This window comes from Corvus moneduloides, chromosome 29 (genome assembly GCF_009650955.1).
Source record: "Corvus moneduloides isolate bCorMon1 chromosome 29, bCorMon1.pri, whole genome shotgun sequence".
Classification (NCBI taxonomy): domain Eukaryota; kingdom Metazoa; phylum Chordata; class Aves; order Passeriformes; family Corvidae; genus Corvus; species Corvus moneduloides.
Window position 1 is genome coordinate 3,202,754 of NC_045504.1, and position 21,927 is coordinate 3,224,680.

At 61.9% G+C, this 21,927-nt stretch overlaps 4 protein-coding genes across 8 annotated transcripts in view; 3 read left to right on the plus strand and 1 right to left on the minus strand.

Annotated features, from left to right (window-relative positions):
* The window catches only part of SF3B4 (splicing factor 3b subunit 4), a 3,990-nt gene extending 1,036 nt beyond the window's left edge, over positions 1–2,954 (plus strand). Inside the window, exons 3-6 of the mRNA XM_032093572.1 lie at positions 1–524; positions 671–865; positions 1,883–2,053; positions 2,478–2,954. The exon at positions 1–524 is cut by the window's left edge and continues 19 nt beyond it. Coding sequence (XP_031949463.1) covers positions 1–524; positions 671–865; positions 1,883–2,053; positions 2,478–2,662 — 1,075 coding nt within the window. The 3' untranslated portion in view covers positions 2,663–2,954. The remainder of the gene's footprint in view (positions 525–670; positions 866–1,882; positions 2,054–2,477) is intronic.
* A 1,980-nt stretch (positions 2,955–4,934) lies between these two features.
* SV2A (synaptic vesicle glycoprotein 2A) lies at positions 4,935–13,311 on the plus strand. Its single transcript, XM_032093567.1, has 13 exons — positions 4,935–5,396; positions 7,509–8,241; positions 9,151–9,331; positions 9,442–9,593; positions 9,670–9,803; positions 10,206–10,295; positions 10,497–10,607; positions 10,696–10,784; positions 11,086–11,250; positions 11,349–11,482; positions 11,723–11,926; positions 12,305–12,464; positions 13,014–13,311. Exons 2-13 carry the CDS (start codon positions 7,662–7,664, stop codon positions 13,195–13,197), a joined length of 2,184 nt encoding a protein of 727 aa, XP_031949458.1. The 5' UTR covers positions 4,935–5,396; positions 7,509–7,661; the 3' UTR covers positions 13,198–13,311.
* A 1,373-nt stretch (positions 13,312–14,684) lies between these two features.
* On the minus strand, positions 14,685–16,036 carry BOLA1 (bolA family member 1). Of its 2 annotated transcripts, none has more exons than XM_032093573.1 (2): positions 15,935–16,036; positions 14,685–15,375 (listed from the first exon to the last, which is right to left on the minus strand). In XM_032093573.1, the coding sequence occupies exon 2, from the start codon at positions 15,363–15,365 to the stop codon at positions 14,952–14,954; it is 414 nt and encodes a 137-aa protein (XP_031949464.1). In that variant the 5' UTR covers positions 15,366–15,375; positions 15,935–16,036; the 3' UTR covers positions 14,685–14,951. The 2 variants fall into 2 exon arrangements, with proteins under 2 accessions (XP_031949464.1, XP_031949465.1); XM_032093574.1 differs by lacking the exon at positions 15,935–16,036 and adding an exon at positions 15,549–15,847.
* A 2,231-nt stretch (positions 16,037–18,267) lies between these two features.
* HJV (hemojuvelin BMP co-receptor) lies at positions 18,268–21,807 on the plus strand. Of its 4 annotated transcripts, none has more exons than XM_032093568.1 (4): positions 18,268–19,260; positions 19,632–19,805; positions 19,975–20,477; positions 20,869–21,807. In XM_032093568.1, exons 1-4 carry the CDS (start codon positions 19,194–19,196, stop codon positions 21,493–21,495), a joined length of 1,371 nt encoding a protein of 456 aa, XP_031949459.1. In that variant the 5' UTR covers positions 18,268–19,193; the 3' UTR covers positions 21,496–21,807. The 4 variants fall into 4 exon arrangements, with proteins under 4 accessions (XP_031949459.1, XP_031949461.1, XP_031949460.1 ...); XM_032093570.1 differs by having other exon boundaries at positions 19,222–19,260; positions 19,644–19,678; positions 19,801–20,477; XM_032093569.1 differs by having other exon boundaries at positions 19,244–19,260; positions 19,632–19,678; positions 19,801–20,477.
* Positions 21,808–21,927: the final 120 nt, after the last annotated feature.

The window sequence follows — 21,927 nt, forward strand, 5'->3', positions numbered from 1 at the left end:
CCTGAGCGAGGAGGACGCCGACTATGCCATCAAGATCATGAACATGATCAAGCTCTACGGGAAACCCATCCGGGTGAACAAGGCCTCGGCTCACAACAAGAACCTGGACGTGGGTGCCAACATCTTCATCGGCAACCTGGACCCTGAGATCGACGAGAAGCTGCTCTACGACACCTTCAGCGCCTTTGGGGTCATCCTGCAGACCCCCAAGATCATGCGGGACCCCGACACGGGCAACTCCAAGGGCTACGCCTTCATCAACTTTGCCAGCTTCGACGCGTCGGACGCGGCCATCGAGGCCATGAACGGGCAGTACCTGTGCAACCGCCCCATCACCGTGTCCTACGCCTTCAAGAAGGACTCCAAGGGCGAGCGGCATGGCTCAGCGGCCGAGCGACTGCTGGCAGCTCAGAACCCCCTCTCCCAGGCCGACCGGCCCCACCAGCTCTTTGCAGACGCCCCCCCACCCCCGTCCGTGCCCACACCCGTGGTCACCGCGCTGGGGCCTGGGGTCACCCCCCCAGGTGGGTGACCTGTCTGGGGCGGGGCTGTCCCAGCATCCTGCTGTGATGCCCTGTTTCCACATTGCCCCTCCCAATTCCCACCTCCTTTCCCGTGTTTTTCTGCTGGGCTGTTTTTCCCTCGCCCGCATTCTCGCTGTGTGTTCCAGGCCTGCCTCCCCCTGGCTCCTTCCCGCCGCCGGTGCCGCCGCCCGGAGCGCTGCCCCCCGGGATGCCCCCGGCCATGCCCCCCCCGCCGATGCCACCAGGCGCTGGAGCCCCCGGACCCCCCTCAGGAGCCGCCCCTGCTGGGGGACACCCTCCCCACCCACACCCCTTCCCACCGGGAGGGATGCACCACCCAGGTACGGAGCCGGCCGGGAACGGGGCTGGGGGTGCGGCTTGGCTTCCGCTGCTGGGGGCTGCCTGAGGGGATCCTCCTCCTCTCGCCTTCCCCGGTCTTTGGGGGGGGGGGGGGGAGATGTGATTGCTGAAGGATTTGGGGAATTCAGGAAGTCCTTGCTGTCTGGGAGGCACCTGAGCAGGGAGAGGTGTTGGTTGCCTTGGGTGGGGAAGGTGCAGGAGGCAGGGAGGCGGGAAGGAAGGAAGGCACGTGCGAAGGCAGTGATACAGAGAAGGAAGGCAGGAGCTAATTTTGGCATTATTAATTCAATGAAACCAGTTTTTTTCCCTGATTCCCCACATTTTGGCCCTGTGGTCCTGGGAAGGAGCTGTGTTTGCATCTCAGCTCCAGGTTCAAAAGCACAAACTTTGTGAAATGTGCAATTTAATGATTCTCTGGGATTTGTTTGATCCTGTGGCTCCAGAGCCACCCTGATTAGGGAGCTTTGTGTGATCCTACTCTGGCCACGCCAGGAGCAGATGCTGCAGGGCCTGAGCGGAGCCAATTACACCGAGGCAGGGAAAACCAGGCTCAGGAGCTTCCCAGGGGGAGGAAAGAATCATTTGTTTGGGGTGTTTTTTTGTTTTTTTTTTTTTTAATGGGACAAAATGGGATAATTGGGAAAAAGGAGGTTTGGGGAGACCCTGGCTGCTCTAATTGGAGCAGGGCAGCTTCCAGCTCTGGATCACTCTGGGAGCTTGTCCAAAATCTCCAGGAATGGGGATTCCTCACTGTCCCCGGGCTGTACACAGTCACTATCCCATCTCTTTTCCCACACACTTGCATCCAAGCCCTTTCCTCTTGCCAAAAAGCTCTGCGTTCCCTCCTCTTTAAGCCCCTTTTTGGCAGCAGAAGCCCCTCTGCACCCATGCTTTCCAGATCCAGCTGGAATTCCAGACCCAGCTGGAATTTCAGTCCCTGGGGGTGGCCGGAGCTGTTTCCCTGCTTCCTGGCACCCCTAACTCCATCATCCCCCTAGGAATGCCACCGATGCAGGTGCACCACGGGCCACCTGGGATGGGGCAGCACCACCCGGGACCACCAGGCTCCGGAGGGCAGCCGCCCCCCCGGCCCCCCCCAGGGATGCCCCACCCTGGGCCCCCCCCCATGGGGCTCCCACCCCGGGGGCCACACTTCGGATCTCCAATGGGTGAGTGGGATCAGTTCTGGGGGGGGCTCTGCTCCAGGGGTGGGAGGAGGGGACGTGCAGCTGGGCGTGAGGCAAGACCTGGGGGACCTGGCACCCCCCCATTCTGGGGTCTTGGCGGAGTTTTCTCATTGTGACGGGGACCCTGCAAACCCCCATTAGAATATCCACGGCTTTGGGATGGTTCTGGAGGCCTGCTCTGCCCACAGGGGTCCTGGGAGACATTCCCGTTTCTGGGACCCTCACACAGAGGGAGTTTTGGCCAAGCTGGGGGTACCTGCTGGATGTGGCACCCCTGGGTGGGGGTGTGGTGGGCACCTCATGGGATGTTTGGGAGGAGGGTTGGGGCCAGTGGGCCATGCCCCTCCAGGGGGCTTGGGGGGGCTCTGTCCTTTCCCCCTGGCACTGACCCCCCTGTCCCCCACAGGTCATCCTGGCCCGCTGCCGCACCACGGGCTGCGTGGGCCCCCCCCGCTGATGCCGCCCCACGGCTACAACGGGCCCCCCCGGCCCCCCCCCTACGGCTACCAGAGGGTCCCACTGCCCCCTCGGCCGGCACAGAGACCCCCTGGAGTCCCCCCCCGCGGGCCCCTGCGGGGACCCCTGCCCTGAGAGGTGGGGGACTCTCTGCTCTCCCTCCTCAGCCTTCCACAGCCCCTCGTATCAACATTCCCATTCCTGCAAAGGGCTGGGGGACATCCCCTACCCCTCCCTTCCCTCTCCATTTCTTCCCCCCATTTCTTTTTGTAGTGTTTTTCCTCATTCTCCCTGCCTCCTCCCATTTCTCTTGCCCTGGAAGCTTTTCCAGGCTCCTTTTTGCTGGATTTGTTGGTTTTGTATGGAAAGCAGTGGCCACCCACTTGCAAATAAAGGATTTGGGAACCAAGAGGGTCCCCAGATTGGGGATGAGGCTCTGCCTGTTTGTCACCAGCTGAGATCTCTTCCCTCCCTGGGTCGTTGGGAAGAACCAGGCTGGAGGGATTTGGGGCCTGAGGAGTGGCAGAGCTGATCCATGGTCTGATCCCTACTCCACCTGTAAGCCTGGAAGAGCTGTGTGCTCTCTTCGGCTGCCCCATAGGAATGTCTGGATTCCCGTTCTTGAGCCATCGCTGCCCAAATCCAGGGAGCTGAGGTTTGACTCTGGAATGTTTTGGTGCCAAGGTTTAACTAAAGTCCAACATTCCCCTGGGGAATCTCCAAGAGGCTTCTCCTGCCCCTGGGCAGTGCGAGAGCCTCCAAGAGCTGGGAGTTTGTGGGGGGGACGTGGAGGTGGGAATATGCTGCTCCCTTCTACATCCCAGCGTCTTCTGTGCCGAGGCTGCGCTTCGCCTCGTCATCCAGGTGGGAATTCCTAGGGTATGGATGGGCTAGGGAGGGATGGGCTAGGGAGGGAGGGACGAGGTTGGAACCCGCTCCTGATCCTTCATTTCCAGAAATGTGGGGAGAATCCCACGTGGACTGGTAGAGTGGATTTAGGGGGAGAGGGGTGGGATGTGTGGTGTGGGAATGGGGGTTCCCTGTGGTGCTGAGAGCCAAGGGGCTTAGGACATCTCCAGTATCTGAAGAATCCGGTGATTCCCGTCTGGATCCAGGGAGCGCCAGGGTGGCATTTCTCTGCTCCTCACTCATGGAAGCCACCAGGATCCACCTGGGGCAGCCAGTCTCCCTGCATGGACAGTCATCATCCCTTTCTCCCTGGAGTTATCCGCTGTCACCCCCAGTTTTATCCCATCATCCCTGGTGTTAATCCTGTCATTCCCAGTTACATCCTATCTTCCCCGATTGTATTCTATTGTCAGCCCTGATTTTCTCCCTTTTCCTTCCATTTTATCCCACTCCCCCCCCTCCTTTATCTCATCATCCCCCTGTTTTTATCCCATTCCCCTCAGCTCTATCCCACCCCCCACCCCACCCCGGGTTTTAGGCCCTGGCAGATACAAATGGGGCCCTCGGGACAGGAGGAGCCATTCTCTGTCCTGCTGCCAAGCCTGTTCCCTCTGATGATCCACAAAAAAACCCCGGGGCCAAGCAGACCGAGGCAGGGGATAGGAGCTCTGCGGTGACAGTGGCACATGAGTCACCGGGTGCCTGAGGATGTGGCACTCACTCCCCCCCAGGGCTGGGGCTCACCGAGCACATCATCTCCGGAGGGCACAGCCTGGATCCCGGTGCTGCCCACTTCTCGGGGATGCTCCTCGACTGCCAGCCTTGTCCTGCAGTTCCATCCCCCTTTTGGGTTTTTTTCCAACAATAAATGTCACAATTTCTTCTCAACTCCCGGGTTTCTGAATCCTTCCCTGCGCTGGCACCACCCATGCAGACTGGTCCCCCATCCCTGTTTTCTAGTCTGAGGGGTGAAGTGCTAATCTTGATGAATCCTGACCGATTGTGGGGCTCTGGGGTTGACACCCTGCAAGCTGAGACTGGGTCAACTCATTGCAGGGGATGCAGGAGGAGGGGGGTTCAGGGAAGGTTGGGGCTCTGGGAATGTTGGGATGCAGGATGAAGGGGCTCTGGGAACATTGGAATGCCAGTGAAGAGGGCTCAGGGAAGATCTTGCTTCTGCGAGCACCCCCAGCCCTGCTCACAGTGGGGACCCCCCACTCCGAACTCAGCCATAGCCCTGGGGCTGGAGAACTGTGGCTCCCGGTTTCCCACCCTCGGGAAGCGATCCATGGGAAATGGGGCTTGGTTTGGACACCCCATTTTGCGATGTGCCTCCCCAGCCGTAACCCCCCTAAAAAAATTCATCGGGGGCTTTTGTGTCGTGTTGCAGCCTAGGGGCCGGGTCTGGCCAGCCCAGGCAGGGACGATTTGATCCCAAAAAATCCCAGTCCAGCCCCGCGGAGCCCGTGACTCAGCCGTGCTGAGGAGGGAGGGCTGAGCTTCGCCGAGGGATCCGGGGGGGCCGCCGGCTCATGCCCCCCATCCCACCGGCCGCTCCCCGCCGTCCGCAGCCTCCGGAGCGGGTCCATCCCAGCAGCTTCATCACGGGAACCCCGATCCCGCGGGAGCTCCCCTTGCGCATCCGGGGGGATCCATCGCCCCCCCCTCGGTGGGGCGAGCCCCCCGCCCCCGCCGAGCCCCCCCGGTTCGCCGCGTGCCGTGGTTGATCCCTCCCTTCCCGGGGCTGCGCCGATGGACTCTCCCAGCGCTCCGTGTGTGCGGCGGAGGCTGCGGTGGTAGCGCTGGTCCTCGGGAGCTGCTGTCGCGCCGTGTCGCTGCCGGAGCATCCTCTTTCCTCGCCGTATCCCTTCCCGAGCATCCTTCCTCGCCGGAGCATCCCCCTCGCCGACGCCGGGAAGGAGCTGGAGCTGGAGCTGGAGCGAGGCGACGGCTGAGCCAGGTAAGGGGGAACAAAACGTGTTTATACCCCGCATCTCTCCTCCCCGCGGCGTTAATCGGCATCCTCGGAGCCGCTGATGGATTCGGGGTTCGGCTTCCCCTTCCCACTTGCTGTGGCCATTTTGTCCTGGAAAACCTTCTCTGGAGCCAAAGGCTCTGCCTTTGGATGTGCGTTTTTGGGGGCTCCTGTCATCCCCCCGCGCCGTCCTGTGGCCGCAGAGCAGCCGGAGGGGATCGGGAATTCGCCGCAGGGATGGGAGGGGGGGAACCGGGGGCTTTTGGGGAAGAGGTAGCAGAGGGGTGTTGGGGGGTGACCTTGGGTACGAGCGATTTCCCACTCTTCCCCCTTGTCGCCATGTTCCTGGCATTCCGCAGGGAGGCTGGGGGCTGCGGGGGGGGAGCAGGCAGACCCCCAGCGTGGGACCCCCGGGGGTTTTGAGGTGCGTGGTTGCATAGATCCCTGGCTCTGCTTGGATGCGTGGCAGGAGGAGACGGATCCATACCCGATAACCTTGTCCAGGGCTGTCCAACGCCACGACGGGGCTGCAGGGCCAGCAGCATGTTCAGCCCCCCCGATGGGCATTTTTGGGGATCCCCCTGGCTCCCGCATTTCAGGGACTGTGGTCTGTGGGATTTCTGGATTTCTTGTGGGATCAAACCCCTGATCTCACCCAGTGCTGGCTCCTGGCATCAGCTCGGCCGCTCAAGGCTCCCTGGTTTGTACGGCCGCTCTCTGTCATGGAGCCAGCAGTGACCTTGCTCCCCAGCCCATCCTCTTCCTCACCGTGCACCCAGCCTCTCTCCTTGCTCCCCCATTCCTTCTTCTGGCCCCGAATACCTCCTGGTCTGTGGCACGCCGGCCCCACATTGGGAGGTTCTGAAGGGAGCTGCAAGCCTGGCTGGAGCAAAATGACCTTGGTCATGGATCGGCCCCTTCCAGGGGCCTCACAGGCCCATGGGACCCCCAGGGAGGGAACTGGGGTCTGCCCCCAGCCGGAAGGGGAGGATATGGGGGGAATTTGCCATTTTATCCTGTGAAATCACCTGCCTGGCTCCACTCGGGAATGAGGGCCCATGCCGTGCCGCAGCCCCCCTCCTTCCAGGGTTTCCAAAGGGCTAAATTTAGCCTCCTCGCGTGCCCTGTCCCCTTGCTTGGGCAGGGGGGGATACATCGCCGGCTGTGTCCCTCTGCCCGCAGCTCCTTCCCGCCTCGCCGGTGATAAAAATAGCGCTGGGGGGGTCACGACGGCCCCTGCGGGTGGAGCAGCAGCATCGGGCTGGGGGCTGCGGGTCCATCCCTGTCACGAGCTGAGCTGGGCTCTGTGCAGTGGGTGCAGGGATGCTGGGCTGGGGAAGAGGGAGCGGGATGTTTTGATGTGAGGGGACAAGGAGATGCCACCCCCAGGTATCTGGATGCCCCTCTACCTTCCCCAGGGCTGAACCCCAGGGCAGTTGTGGCATCCTCAGCCCCCGTCGGCCGGGTCAGCATCTGCTGGCGCTGGCATCTCCCACAGTAAATCCTGCCTGGGAGCTTCCGCAGTGAGCGTGGCCTGGCACACATGGGTCACTGTCACTCAAGGGACCCCCCTGAGGGATCCCCTGAGGGACCAAACCTTGAGCCACCCACCCGGGGCACTGGCAGTGCTGGGAGGGTTTGGGGACCTCCATGCCCTTGGGCACTGATCCCCTCATCGTCCCTGTGGTGCCCAAGGAAATGGGGGGCTTCAGTCCAGACCTGCTGATGGCCTTGTTTTTTGGGGTGACTCGCAGTCCTGGCGGGATGGACTGGGGACGCTCGGGGGCAGCCATGCCCCTGGTGTGCCCTCAGCTCCCTCTGTCCTTTGGGATGAATGCAGAAGGGATGGATCCAGGGGGGCTGGGGGGGCCCCAGTGAACTGTGGGAGCTGCGGTCCTCCAAGTGAGGGGAAGGGGCCTGGCATGGAGCCAGTGTCTCTCAGCCTGTCCCCAGCCCGCACTGTGCCCCGTGGTGACCCGCCTGCCACTTCACCGGGGGGTCTCCAAATCCTCCTGTTTCCATCTGAGACAAAGTGCAAGGTGGGATGCAGGGCCACTCCCATCGAAACTCAGCCCTGGTTGTCTCTGGGCTTCCCAGGTCCAGGCCGGCATCCAGGGTCCTCCCACATCCCCTCCCACGGATGGGTAGCGCCGTCACCCCTCTCCCCGCACCCCGGGCCTGAGGGTGCAGCCTCCGACGCAGAGACCTCCCCCCCTCAGCCCCGGAGCCCCGTCCCGTCCCGCCGGCACCATGGACGAGTCGTTCCGGGACCGGACCGCGTTCATCCGCGGCGCCAAGGACATTGCCAAGGAGGTGAAGAAGCACGCGGCCAAGAAGGTGAGCCGGGGCATGGACCGAGTGCAGGACGAGTACACCCGGCGCTCCTACTCCCGCTTCGAGGAGGAGGAGGACGACGAAGACTACGCGCCCCAGGATGGCTACTACCGGGGGGGCGAGGGGGCCAACGAGGAGGAGGGGGTGTCCAGCGACGCCACTGAGGGCCACGACGAGGAGGATGAGATCTACGAGGGCGAGTACCAAGGGATCCCCCGGCAGGAGTCGCTGAAGGGGGGAGAGCGCCTGGGGGCCGCGGCGGCCGCCGGCGCCTTTGACGACAGCGAGGGGCAGCGGAGGAAGGACAGGGAGGAGCTGGCGCAGCAGTACGAGCTCATCCTGCAGGAATGTGGCCACGGCCGCTTCCAGTGGACCCTCTACTTTGTCCTGGGCCTGGCCCTCATGGCTGACGGCGTCGAGGTCTTTGTGGTGGGCTTTGTCCTGCCCAGCGCCGAGAAGGACATGTGCCTCTCCGACTCCAACAAGGGCATGCTGGGTGAGGAGAGGGGCACGGGGTGCAGGTAGGGGGATATGGGAGTCATAGACAGGGGAGAGTCACGGGATAGGGGACAGTCATGGGGACAGGAGGATCAGGGCGACACGGAGGGGGCACTGGGAGATGTGGAGAGATGTGGGAGGTGTCCCATGAGGGATATGGGGATACAGAGAGACATGTGGGATGTAGGGAGGCACAGGGACATGCTGAGGGGCCAGAGAAGCACAGGAGGGTGGGGGCACAGGGAGTTGGGGATGGAGAACGACGTGGGGGCTCAGGGAGATGTGGGAGGTTACAGGGTCTATGGAAGAACACAGGAAGAATTGGGGGGCGATGAGGCCATGAGGTACGGGGTCCAGGAAGGGATGTGGGGACAAGGAGGGATGCAGGACCCCCTGGGCACAGGGCTCCCACCGTCCTCCTCCCAGTCCCACACTGCTTCCCAAGTGAGCAATGGCGAGGGGCAGCTGCAGGGAGCGAGCTCAGAAACTTGGGCTGATTAGTGGATGCTGAGACTGGGTTTGGGGGGCTGTGGGTGGCTTTGTTTGATGGCTTTCCCCCCTTCTCTGTGATGCCCACTGGAGCTTGGCACCCCCCCAAATCCCAGGGGGTACCAGTGCCCCCCATCCTTGAGATCTGGCAAACTTGGGACAGGGGGAAGGGCTGGGTGTGGGGGTCCTGGGGGCCCCCCATGTCCCACAGTCCCTGAGCAGAGCAGGGGGACAACCCCCACCACCCATTCACATGGGATTCTGTCCCCTTCCTTCAAGGGGACCCAGCGTCTTGAGGAGAGGGTCCCTGCCTACACCCCACCCCCAGTGCCGACGATGCCCTCCCTCCGCCAGGTGACTCAGGGTGCAGGTCCTTGGGTCCCCCGGGACTGACCTCGCTGTGTGTCCCCCTCCCCAGGACTCATCGTGTACCTGGGCATGATGGTGGGCGCGTTCGTGTGGGGCGGGCTGGCCGACCGGCTGGGCCGAAGGCAGTGCCTCCTCATCTCCCTCTCCGTCAACAGCGTCTTCGCCTTCTTCTCCTCCTTCGTCCAGGGCTACGGCACCTTCCTCTTCTGCCGCCTGCTCTCGGGCGTGGGGTAAGGGGGGCCCAGCCACGGAGGGACCCCCAGAGCAGGGGCTGATCTCCCCCTGTGTGTGGTGGGGCGTGGGGCGGGGGGTGATGCCGCTCCCTCCCCTCCGTCCCCAGCATCGGCGGCTCCATCCCCATCGTCTTCTCCTACTTCTCGGAGTTCCTGGCACAGGAGAAGCGCGGGGAGCACCTGAGCTGGCTCTGCATGTTCTGGATGATCGGGGGCATCTACGCTTCCGCTATGGCCTGGGCCATCATCCCCCACTACGGTAGGAGCCCTGGGCCGGCGGCGCACAGGGGGTGTGCCGGGGCTCGGCCCCACCACCATGTCCTGTCCCTGTCCAGGCTGGAGCTTCCAGATGGGCTCCGCATACCAATTCCACAGCTGGAGGGTCTTTGTCCTCGTCTGCGCCTTCCCCTCGGTCTTTGCCATTGGGGCGCTCACCACAATGCCCGAGAGCCCACGCTTCTACCTTGAGGTGGGGGTCTGGGAGGGCATGGCTGTGTCCTGAGGGGAATCTGGAGTGCATCAGGGACCTGGAGTGGAGGGTGGCGTGACCCAGGAAGGGACACCCAGGTGGGGGACGGAGATGGGGCAACCCAGACAGGGATCCCCAGGGGGGGTGGTGGGGCCTGGACAGGAAGCCCCAGATGGTGTTGGAGAGGGTGGAACTGGGCAGGAACCCCCAAGTGGGTGATGGGACCCAGCCAGGGACCCCAGAGGGAGGAGAGACCCTGAGGAGGTGATGAAGATTGTGGAGGGATCCCCAGGTGGGTGGCAGGACCCAGGTGGGGGGTGGAACCCAGGCAGGGACCGCTGATGGGGTGATCGGGGTCCAGGTCCGGGGTGTCCCAGGGTGACCTGTCCCTGCCCTTAACAGAATGGGAAGCACGACGAGGCCTGGATGGTGCTGAAGCAGGTCCATGACACCAACATGAGGGCCAAGGGCCACCCCGAGAGGGTCTTCTCGGTAAGGATCCCCCAGGGCTGAGCCCTGGGGTCCCCAGCAACCCGAGGGAGGGTGGGGTGGCCTCCAGGAGCAGGGGTGCACTTCCCACCTCCAGGAAAAGCACCACCCGAGGGATGCAGCGCTGTTGTAACAGGTGGGAAAACGGAGGCACAAGGTGGGGCCTTGGTGCTTCCTGGTGTCCCCAAACTGTTCCCCCCACAGGTCACCCACATCAAGACCATCAAGCGGGAGGACGAGCTCATCGAGATCCAGTCAGACACCGGGACATGGTACCGGCGCTGGCTGGTCCGATGCCTCAACCTGTCCCAACAGGTGTGGCCAGAGCTGCCCAGGGGTCCCTGTGCCCCATGTGCCCCCTGTCACCTCCCATGTCCCTGTCATGTCCCTTGTCCCTCCGCAGGTCTGGAGCAACTTCCAGCAGTGCTTCGTGCCTGAGTACCGGCGGGTGACGCTAATGATGATGGCGGTGTGGTTCACCATGTCTTTCAGGTGCTGCGGGGTGGGACCGGGATGGAACTGGCAGCACTGGGCTGGGACTGGGATGGACGGCACTGGATGGGATGGGATGGGACCAGGTTAGGAAGGGATGGAGCTAGGCGGCACTGGGCAGGGACTGGGAGCACTGGGACAGGACTGAGATGGACCCTGGCAGCAGTGGGTGGGATGAAATGGAACAAGTATCAGTGGGATAGCACAGGCTGGCCCTAAGAGTTCAGGGCTGGCTCTGGGAGCCCTGGGCTGGCACTGGGAACCCCAGGTGTGTGGTGCCCACTCACCCCTGTCTCCGCAGCTACTACGGGCTCACCGTGTGGTTCCCGGACATGATCAAGCACCTGCAGAGCATTGAGTATGCATCGCGCACAAAGCTCTTCACGCGCGAGAAGGTTCGGCACTTCACCTTCAACTTCACCCTGGAGAACCAGGTGCACCGTGGCGGGGAGTATTTCAATGACAAGTGAGTGAGGGGGGGCTGAGCCTGGGGGTGCTGAGCCTGGGGCTGCTCAGCACAGGGGTAGGGGGCAGCCAGGGCCTCCCTCCCGTCTCCCTCTACAGGTTCATAGGGCTGAAGATGAAGTCAGTGACATTTGAGGACTCGCTCTTTGAGGAGTGCTATTTTGAGGACATCACCTCCAGCAACACATTCTTCAAGAACTGCACCTTCATCTCCACCGTCTTCTACAACACAGGTGGGGGCACGGGATCCCGGGTGGATGGAGGGAGTGACCCACCAGGGTGGCCCCCAGGGTGTTGGTGGAGATGGGGGTGAGACACCAGGTTGGAGGAGGGTCAGGAAAGTCCCCAGTGGGATGATGGAGTTGGGGTGGTAGAGGTAATGTGACCCACCAGGGTGGTCCCCAAGAGGGTGGTGGAGGGCCAGGCAGGTCCCCAAGGAGACGGGGTGACCCCATGGCCCCCTCTCCTCCCAGATCTCTTCGAGTACAAGTTCATCAACAGCCGGGTGGTGAACAGCACGTTCCTGCACAACAAGGAGGGCTGCCAGCTGGACTTCAGTGATGACAACAATGCCTACATGATCTACTTCGTCAGCTTCCTGGGCACTCTGGCTGTGCTCCCTGGGAACATCGTCTCAGCCCTCCTCATGGACAAGATCGGCCGCCTGCGCATGCTGGGTGGGCAGCGGGACGGGCTCGGGGCGGCCTGGTCTGCCTTTGGCAGGGGGGTGGGCAGGGGGGTCCTGGAGGTGCCTTCCAGCCCAAACCAGGCTCTCGATCTTCTTGACCCACCTCCCACCTGCTGGGTCACTCCATCACCATCACCTTTAGGGGACTACCCCTCTAGGTGACCCCAGCTCCATCACCCCTTCGGGGACCTTCCTGATCCTCCTCCCACCTGCTGGGTCACCTCCATCTCTGTTGATCTCTTGGGGACTTCTCTGTCCCTCCCAGTGGGTCACCCCCATCTCCTTCCCCCTTTGGGGACTGCCAGCCCCCCCAGTCCCATCTCCTGTCTCATTTCCCTGTGCTCTGACGTGTGCACGTGTCCCCCAGCCGGCTCCAGTGTCATGTCCTGCGTCAGCTGCTTCTTCCTGTCCTTTGGGAACAGCGAGTCTGCCATGATTGCGCTACTCTGCCTCTTTGGGGGGGTCAGCATTGCCTCCTGGAACGCGCTCGATGTGCTCACCGTGGAGCTGTACCCCTCTGACAAGAGGTGGGGGCCTGGAATGGAGGTTTTGGGTGCAAAACAAAAAACTGGTTTTGGGTGGGAAGTTTCGATTGCCAGGTGGGAGGTTCTGGGTGCAGGGTGGGAGCATTTAGGTGTGGAGGTTTTTGGGTGCCAAGTGGGAGGTTTTGGGTGCTGGGGGCCAGGTGGGAGGTTTTGGGTGCCAGGTGGGAGAGTTTGGGTTCTGGGTGACACGGGAAGTCCTGCTCAGGAAGTTTTGGAGGTACCAGCTGCTGGGTACAGGTTTTGGGGTGCTGGGTGCCAGGTGTGGGTTACCAGCTGCTCGGTACCTGTTTCTGGGTGCTGCCTGCCAGCCCCAGGCTGCCGGGTACTCATTTTGGGGTGCTGGATGCACATTTAAGGGTTTTGAGTTGCCATTTTGGAGTGCCGGGTTCAGGCCTCCAGGTGCCCATTTCAGGCTTCCAGGTGCCTGTTTCGGGGTGCCACCTGCCCTCTGCAGGTGCCCCCCGAGGCTGGGTACCCTCCCCTACCCCCGGGGGTGCCCCCACCAACCCCAGCCCTCCCTGTCCTCCCCAGGACGACGGCGTTTGGGTTCCTGAATGCGCTGTGCAAGCTGGCGGCCGTGCTGGGCATCAGCATCTTCACGTCCTTTGTGGGCATCACCAAGGCCGTGCCCATCCTGTTGGCCTCAGCCGCGCTGGCCCTCGGCAGCTCCCTGGCCCTCAAACTGCCCGAGACACGGGGGCAGGTCCTGCAGTGATGGGGGGCTGGGGGAGAGGGACCCCCCTCCCCGGGGCACCCCCCAAACCCAGCGTTTCCCCCCCTCATGCCCCTGGGATTAGTCGCGTTAGACACTGTGAAACGTCTTCTTGGAGCATTTGGGATCTTTTTCATTTGCACTTGGACCCCCCCCTCCCCCAGATCCCCCTATACCCCCAAAACCTCCCCAACACCTCAAACTCCCCCCAACCCCCCAAATGCCCCCCCTGACTCCCCAACCTCCCTCAACCTCCAATACCCCTTCAGCCCCCCCAGTTTCTTTTCTTGGTGTCACCCCCTATGTGAGTTGCTGCTCGTTCCTGGGGGGCTGTGGGGCAGGATTTAGGGGGGCCCTGGCATCGAGGGGGGAATGACACAGGCCCTCTGCACCCCCGTATCTCTGTGCATCCCCCAAATCCCTGCGGAGCCGAGAAGGAGGAGGATGAAATCTCTGGGTGTGGGGAGACCCCTGTGCCTCATTTTCCCCATCCCTATGGAGGGCACCCAGCAGGGTCCCCAAAACATCCACAGATTTGGGGGGGGTACTTGGGGGTGGCCTACTGGGGAGCAAGAGCCCTTGGAGTGCCTCAGCAATGCCTCGGGGGGCACAGGATATTGGGGTGCAGGTCCCCTTGGGGGGTGCAGTTGGGGGTGCAGAATCCCCTCAGGGGCTGCCTGATAATTTTAGGGTGCCCCCCCTTAAAGCACATGTTCCCCTTCCCCCAGGATGCCCCCACTTTTGGGTGCCCAACTTTCAGGGTGTAAAGCACAGCCCCCCCAGCCACAGCCCCAGCCCTTGGTCTCATTTGGGGTGCAGCAGCAGGGGACCCCCAAAACTGCCAGTTAGTGATTTTTAACTGATTTTTAAAGGATTTTCCCTATGAGAGGGAGGCTGGTGTGGGCTCCTCCCAGCCCCCTTCCCTCCCTGCATCCCCATGTCCCCCCCCACCTCCCCTTTTGACGCCTCCACCACAATATTCCCCTGCACCCCGTTTTACCTCCCCCCAGCCCAAAACCACCAGCGGTTTGCAAAGCACAAACAGCCCCTACCCCCCAAAAATTCGGGGTACAAGGGGTCCCCAGTGCTGTGCCCTCCTCAAAAGAAATCGGGGTTCAGGGGGGTCCCAGTGCTGTGCCCCCTCAAAACCTGGAGTTTGTGGGGGTCCCCCATGCTCTGCCCCCCCCCACCCGATCAGCCCCTCAGGGCTGGGCAGGATTGGTCAGAGCCACCCAGGAGCCCCCCCCGTCCCCCAGGCAGCCCCCTCCCATTCCAATCAGCCCCTGTGTGCTTTGTCCCCCTCCTCGGTGTAGCTCCTCGGTCTTTGGGGCCCCCCGGCCCCCCCGTAGCTCTGTCGTGCTGTGCTGTAGTTTCAGGTGTTTGTAAATTAATTAAAATGGAAAAAACATCCCAAAAAAGCACAAAATTACCCAAATCTTCCCTCCCCGCCTCCCCCCCCTCCGGGTTCTCCAGACTCAGCTGCCCCCAGAACATGTTTAATTGAATTTATTCGGACATTAAATAGGGGGGACACCCCAAAAATCCCCTCCAGGGTGAGAACACGGGGGTGGTTGGGTGGGTCCAGGCTGGGGGTGATACGGGGTGCGGGGGCTGGGGCTGAGCATGATGGGGGGGGGGGGGGGTGTTTCACCCCCATTACTTCTTTCCCTCCCCAACTCCAGGCTCCGTCCGCTGCGCTGACACCAGGGTGGGGGTCCTGGGCGTCCCATGCTGTTCCTGGGGGGCTTCCCGGGCCGTCACTGCTGCCCCGGCGCCTCCTCCTGCTCCTCCCTGTCCCCTCGGCGTCGCTCCCGCTTGGAGCCCCCCAGGCAAGGGGGCGCGGGGGGGGCGCGGGGGTCACTCTGCCACTGCTGGGGGGTGCGGGCGATGACCTGCAGGGCGTGCAGGGGCCCGGCCAGCTCGGCCCGCAGTGCCTCATGCACCAGGCGATGCCGCTGGAGCAGGGGGAGCCCCGCGAAGCGCCCGCTCACCACCAGCACCCCGAAATGCGTCTCGGCGCCGGGGGGGCCTCCGTGGCGGGGGGAGTCGTCCCGCACCTCCAGGTGCGTGGGCTGCAGGGCCGCCGTCAGCTTGGCACGAATGGTGCGGGCCAGGGGACCCCCCGCGCCCCCCATGGCTCCCGCAGCCGCCGCCAGAAGGGGACCCCGCATCGGAGAAGGGCTGCAAGAGAGGGGGAGATCGGGGGAGCTGCAGGGAGAGAGACACCCCCGGTCCCCGGCACTGGAGGAATCTGAGGCGGATGTTTAGGGGGGGGGCCGAAAGGGAGAAGAGGCTCGAGGAGGTGGCAGTGGGGGGGACCGGGATTGAGTCTGAGGGTCTCTGAAGGATCCCACCTCGAAAATGGCGATGGCAGGAGGGGGGGACGTGAAGCAGCACGCAGGGATGACGGGGGGGGACGGGCTCTGCCGGGTCAGCCCCCGTTACTGGGGACGGTGGAAGGAAGGACAAGGGGGTGCCGGGGGCGGCGAGTCTGAGGGAGCCCTGCGGGACCGGCTCCTGCCCCGGGACTGGCGGAGGGAGGCGCGGGGGGGTGTCCCGGGGAGATGAGGAGAGAAGGGCCCGACCCCCCTCAGCCCCCCCGCCAACCCGGGGGCGCACCCAAAGCCCCCCTACACCGTGGAACCCACGCCGGGTACCCCCCGATCCTCCCTCCCACAGGACATCCCCCGGGACCACCACATCCTGCCGTACTCCCCCGATTTCCCTCCCCGGTTCTCACCGCCCACTCCGGTCACGGCGCCCGGGGGGGGTGGGGGGGCGGTCTCTCCGCCGCCGTCACGTGACACCGGCGGAGCTGCGTCACATGACCCCCCCCGCCCAATCCCCGCCGCGACACCCTCGGCCGGATAGGCCCCGCCCCTACGCACCGAAGCCACGCCCCCCACAAAAACCACGCCCTCTTTATCCTTATATGGCGTCTGTGGGCGGAGTCAGCCCCGCGGGGGCGGAGCCACGCATGCGCGGGAGAGACAAGCGGGGACAATGGCGGGACACGGGAGGACGTGGAGGGGGAATTGGGAGGGCGGTGGCGAGCGGGACCCACGGACAGGCGGGTGCAGCACCCACTCCCACTCGCGGACAGAGAATTCACGTGCCGGGGGGGTCGCGACTGCCCCGCGGCGCTGCCCCACCGCACCCGCTGCCATCACTGCCGGCTCCGCGAGTGCCTCCGCGTGGGAATGCGCCTGGACGCCTTGGATTTCAATCCAGTTGGAATCATTCCATCTATTTAAAATCCCAAGTTAACCTTCAGCAAAAGGCAGAGAGGCAGATTACAGGAAATGCATAAAACTTCTATACAGTAAGGGCAGGAAGACGTCACTCTCGGGGACTGGAGGGATGCGATTGCCAAAGAGGAACTGGAGGTCGGGGTTCTCACCAGATAGTGCCCCAGTTTTTCCAGGTTCATCATGACTTTCCTAGTTTTATCCTGATTTTTCCATATTCGCCCTAATTCTTCCATATTCACACTTATTTTTCCATATTCGCCCAGATTTTTCCAGCATCGCCCTCATATTTTCCAGACTCACTCTCATTTTACATGTTCCTCCTGATTTTTTCCAGGTTCGCCCTTATTCTTTTCCTAGTTTCAACCTGATTTTTCCCAGATCATCCTTATTTTTCCAGGTTCACCCTTATTAGTTTTCCTAAAAACTAAAAGAAGGTTTGGTCTAGAATTTTTTTGTCTTTTTTTTTTTTTTTTTTTCTGTACAGGGGAAGCGGGGGACAGGCAGGAATGGGGGAGGTCCAGGCAGGGGAGTCCTGCCAGCCTCGCCTCAGCCCTGTTGCCACTCCTGACGTGCCGTTGCCACCTCGTGGTGTTGCGTCCCCGCTGTCCCCGTTAACCCAAAGAGGCGGGGGAGGGGGCTGCTGCTGGCCCGAGTATCCCGTGGGATCCACCACCCAGCCTGGCACCATTGGAGACCTCTCGGGGTCTCCCCACAGAGCTCAGAAGTGTCCGTCTCCACCTGCTCCCGGATTTTTTTAGCCCCCAGCTGCCTGGTCCCGGAGCAGGTGTTTGGGAATGGGATTTATCCCCGTGCCAGTATCCTGGGAGCGGCTCAGAGCGGTGGGATCCTGTGGGATTTCGGTTGCACCTTTGAGCCAGGCGGTTCCTTCCCCAGCCCTCTCAAGGTTTTCTCTTTCCAGGTGTGGGAATAAGAGACCCGGTTCTCCCAAAATCAGTCCCTCTCCAGGACTTCCCAAGCTCTCCAAGGGAGGGGGAGGGAAAGCCCTGGAATGAGAATCCCAGAGGAGAAGTGTCACTGGACACCACTCTCATCTCCATGGGTTTTCCCATCTCTCTGCTCACAGAGCCAGGAGGAGAGTGTTCACCTGCTGGGGTGCACGCTGCCAGGAGCTGCTGGAATGGGAGCCTCCTTGGATTTCCAGCAGCACTTTGCACTCCCAACCTGCTTGTTCCTCCCAGATCCTGGAGAAACCTCAGGACGGGCAGCTCTGAGTGGTCCATCCAGGACTCCATGCCCACCTCACCCCCTGCCTGTGCATGCGGTTGGGAAGTCTTGGCTCTCCCTTGCCTTCTCCCTTCCCCTCCCCACTGGAATTTGCCTTTTGGGATCAAAAATCCTACCGGCTATTTTTAAAGTGCTGTCGGAGCCCACTCGGCTCCCGCTCCCAGTGACAGATCCGGCTGTCAGAATCTTCAGCTGTTTTTTCTCCCTCTACTCCAAGCCCGGGTGGCAACAGCCAGGATTCCCTCCTCATTCCCACCCGGAGCTAGACCCAGGCTAGGGACCAGGATTTTCCTCTGGAGGGTCTAGGGGGATTTGGTGCCCATCCCGTGACATTTATCGGGGTAAGTGGAGTGCTGGGATCCTTGGCAGAGGTGTGGGGATGGAGGGATGGCATTTATGCCAAGCACGGTGTGGAGGGAAGAGTGCATCCTTTGGGACTGATTGTGCACATGGCCCATCCTGGAAAGAAGTGGGATCCACTCTTCCAGCTCTCTGGCAAATGCTGCTTTCCCCAAATACTTCTCTTCCTGCCCCAATCCCAGTGCTGTAGCTCTCCTGGGCTCAGGCGGGCACAAGGCTTTGCTCCCTGCAGGGCAGACCCAGGAGTGGGAAACAGCAGGAACTTGGTTTAGGAGGCAGAAGGCTTTCCTGAATGTGTTCCCAAAGGGATTTGTGGGTGCTGGAATGCTGAGGGACCAACTTCCCATCCCTGTCCTCCTCCATGGCCTCTGGAATAGACCTGGAAAATCCTGGTGTGGACATTCCTGACCATTCCTCCTCCCTGCAGGGAACAGGGGCTGGTGCAGCTACTTCCTGCACCTGTGCAGGTGGGATTTCAGCAATGCAGCCAGCATGGTCTGGAGGTCATCGATCCCTGGGGACACTGGCCACCAATCCCTGGGGACACTGGTCATCGATCCCTGGGGACATTGGCCAGCTTTGGCCCGTGCCATGTTTGTGTTCCGGACTTGGCTGTGCCCCAGGAGGGGAAGCTGTGAGAGAAAATGCTGTAAAATACCCCATTCCCCATTGGATATATCCCACAGGGAAAAGCACAGAGCTTTTCCACAGGGACTCACTCCCAGGGGTGCAGGCAGAGGGTTTCCAAGGAGGAAAACCCATGGAGCTCCAGGGAAGCTCCCATGGGTGACGTGACCCCACAGTCCCCAGGGTTTAGGGGCTCCCACCTCCTCCTGGAGCTCCAGTACCCTACCTTCTCCACACTCTGGCTGTTGTTCCCGGCTGGATCAGAGCCTGGCTAAATTTAGGAGGATCGATTTCAACCCCCGCCTCTGCCCTGCAGGGGAAAGGACGGAGCAAAGGTGGCCAGGGACGAAGAGCCACGGGGGGCTCCATTCCCTGGCCCCTGGACAGGCTTCCAGAACCCCGGATTTTATCCAGCTGTGAGGCCATGGAGGAGCCCAGGGAGGCTGGAATTTTCCTGGGTCATCCCATGGGTCTCTCTGGCTGTCATTTGGGGCAGAGCTTGTGACAAGGACACCCATGTGTCCCACAGGGAAGGAGCTCCCAGTGCTGGGAGCCAGATCATTTCCTGAGGAGGCTGATACAGGTGAGTGGGGCAGTGGGAAAGCAGGAATGAGGGTCCAAGGACAGCCAGGGATGCTTCGGGCTCTGATCCCACAGGTGGTGTCCCCAAAGTGAGGGAGGAGCGGAGGGCTCAACAACACCATGAGGAAACAGCTCAAGCAGCACCAGGGGAGGTTTAGGTTGGATATCAGGGAAAATTTCCTCATGAAAAGGGTGGTCAGGCCCTGGCACAGGCTGCCCAGGGCAGTGGTGGAGTCACATCCCTGGGAGTGTTCAAAGCCGTGTGGATGTGCCACTTGGGGACAAGTGGTGGCCTTGGAAGTGCTGGGTTGGACCTGCTGGCGGCTGCAGGGCCCCTCTTAGTCCCGTCTGCCGGTCTCTCTCCAATCCCAGCTCTGGTTCCAGGGGAGCTGCCGAATGAAGCTGGGAGCTGCTGGCGGGTGAGAGACCCCCCAAGCTCTGCATGGATGGGAATGGGGAGACCTGCCCGCAGTAGGAGCCCAGGGCAGTTGGAAAACTCCGGCCTCTTCCTCCAAGCTTTCCTGCTCCTTCTTCTCTGCAGGCATGGTAAGGATCCGCATGGGCAGAGCTGTTCCCTGTATATACCAGGAGAAAAGTGCTTCCAAATCTCCATGGGAATCTGGAGCAGGCTGCATGGTGGGAGGTGGTGGGAGGAGGAGAGGCTGCCCTTCCCCACCCCATCCCCTCTCCCAGGGAGCCATCCTGTCTCCCCCAGTCTCTTCCCAGTGCAAGATCCTACGCTGCAACTCGGAGTACGTGGCGGCGACGCTGCACCTGCACGGCCCCGGCCGTGGTGCTGCGTTCTGCACCGCACTCCGCTCCTACTCCCTGTGCACCCGGCGCACCGCCCGCACCTGCCGCGGGGACCTGGCCTTCCACTCCGCTGTGCACGGCATCGAGGACCTCATGATCCAGAACAACTGCTCCAAGGAAGGGCCCACGGCCCTGCCACGGCCCCGGCCCCCAGCCCCCAACCCCCAGGGCTTCGAGTCGCTCGACATCTGTGATTACGAGCGGAGTTTCCTCTACAAGCATGGCCGCCCCCCCGGTTTCCAGCACTGCGCTGCCTTTGGGGACCCCCACATCCGCACCTTCCACGATGACTTCCACACATGCCGGGTGGAGGGCTCCTGGCCACTCCTGGACAACGACTACCTGTTCGTGCAAGCCACCAGTTCACCAGTGGCCAAGGGGTCCAACGCAACAGTCACCAGCAAGGTAACATTGGTGCACAGGCTGGGCAGCAAATCGAGAGTCAGGGCACCTCCTACACTTCCCAAAATCCTTGGAACTACTTCAACGAAACCCAGGGGGGATGAAGAAGGAGGGACAACAGTGGGGAAGGTTGTTGAGGGGACCTTCAAACACTCCTGTTGCTGTCAGGTGACCGTGTGGTCCATGGGGTACCTGGAGGAATCTTGCTGGGTTTGGCTCCACCTGAGTTTTCCGTTGCTTAAATGGTGCTAGAAAATGAAGGAAAAAAGGAAGGATTGTTGTTATCCCAAAAGGACTGTGGCAGGGATGGTTTGGAGATGGATAGGTGGGGTGGGACCTGCATACCCTGAACACCTGGGATGAGGACATCCCCCTCCTGCCCTGCTCCCCACAGCTCACCATCATATTCAAGAACATGAAGGAATGCATTGACCAGAAGGTCTACCAGGCCGAGCTGGACAACGTCCCGGCGGCCTTCCAGGATGGCTCCGTGAACGGGGGCATGCGTCCGGGTGGAAGCAGCCTCGTGATCTGGGAGCGCAGCCCTGGCCGGCACGTGGAGATCCGTGCCGACTACATCGGCACCACCATCGCTGTGCGCCAGGCCGGCCGCCAACTCTCCTTCTCCATCCGTGCTGCCGAGGAGGTGGCCCGGGCCTTCACGGAGGAGCAGGACCTGCAGCTGTGCGTGGGTGGTTGCCCCCACAGCCAGCGCATGTCCCGCAGCCCCCGCGGGCGCGGCCGTGTCCCTGCGGAGACAGCGCGAGCGCTCTGCCGGGAGATGCTGCCCGTGGAGGATGTCTACTTCCAGTCGTGTGTCTTCGATGTGGTGACCTCAGGGGACACCAACTTCACCATGGCAGCACATGGGGCGCTGGAGGATGCCCGGCTCTTCCTGCCTGATGCTGAGAAGCTCCACATCTTCCAGGCTGGGGGAGGCTGCCCACTCATCTCTCCGTCGTTTCTCCTCCTCCTCTTCCTCCTCCCGTGTGGACTTTGGGCTGTTTTGTTGCACTTTTAACCCCTGCTGGCTCTGTGGGGAACCTGTGAGAGCTGCTGGCTCCAAATCTGTTGCTGCAGCCAGGAGAGATGCCTCACCTTGGAGGAGGCATCTCCACAGCCACAAGGAATTGGAGACCCAGGAGAGGGGAGAGATGAACCCTGGTTTGTGCCCACTGGTCTCACATGGATGGTGCAGCTCTTCCCAGCTCCTCTCCTGAAGGCAGATCCAAATCTTTCTGTTCAATACTGATGTGTTCCTTTTTCCCTAAGGATGTGACATTGCAGTGCATCAAAGAAAAATAAACCCCCTGGGTTAGAAACCCCCTCTGTCCCTCAGAGCCTCTCCATAACTCACTTCCCACCTTTCTCCCCTAATCCAGCAAAATTCCACTCAGGAACCTTACACATCCAGAAATAATGGACTGAAAGCCCAAAGCCCAATTTTTAGCAG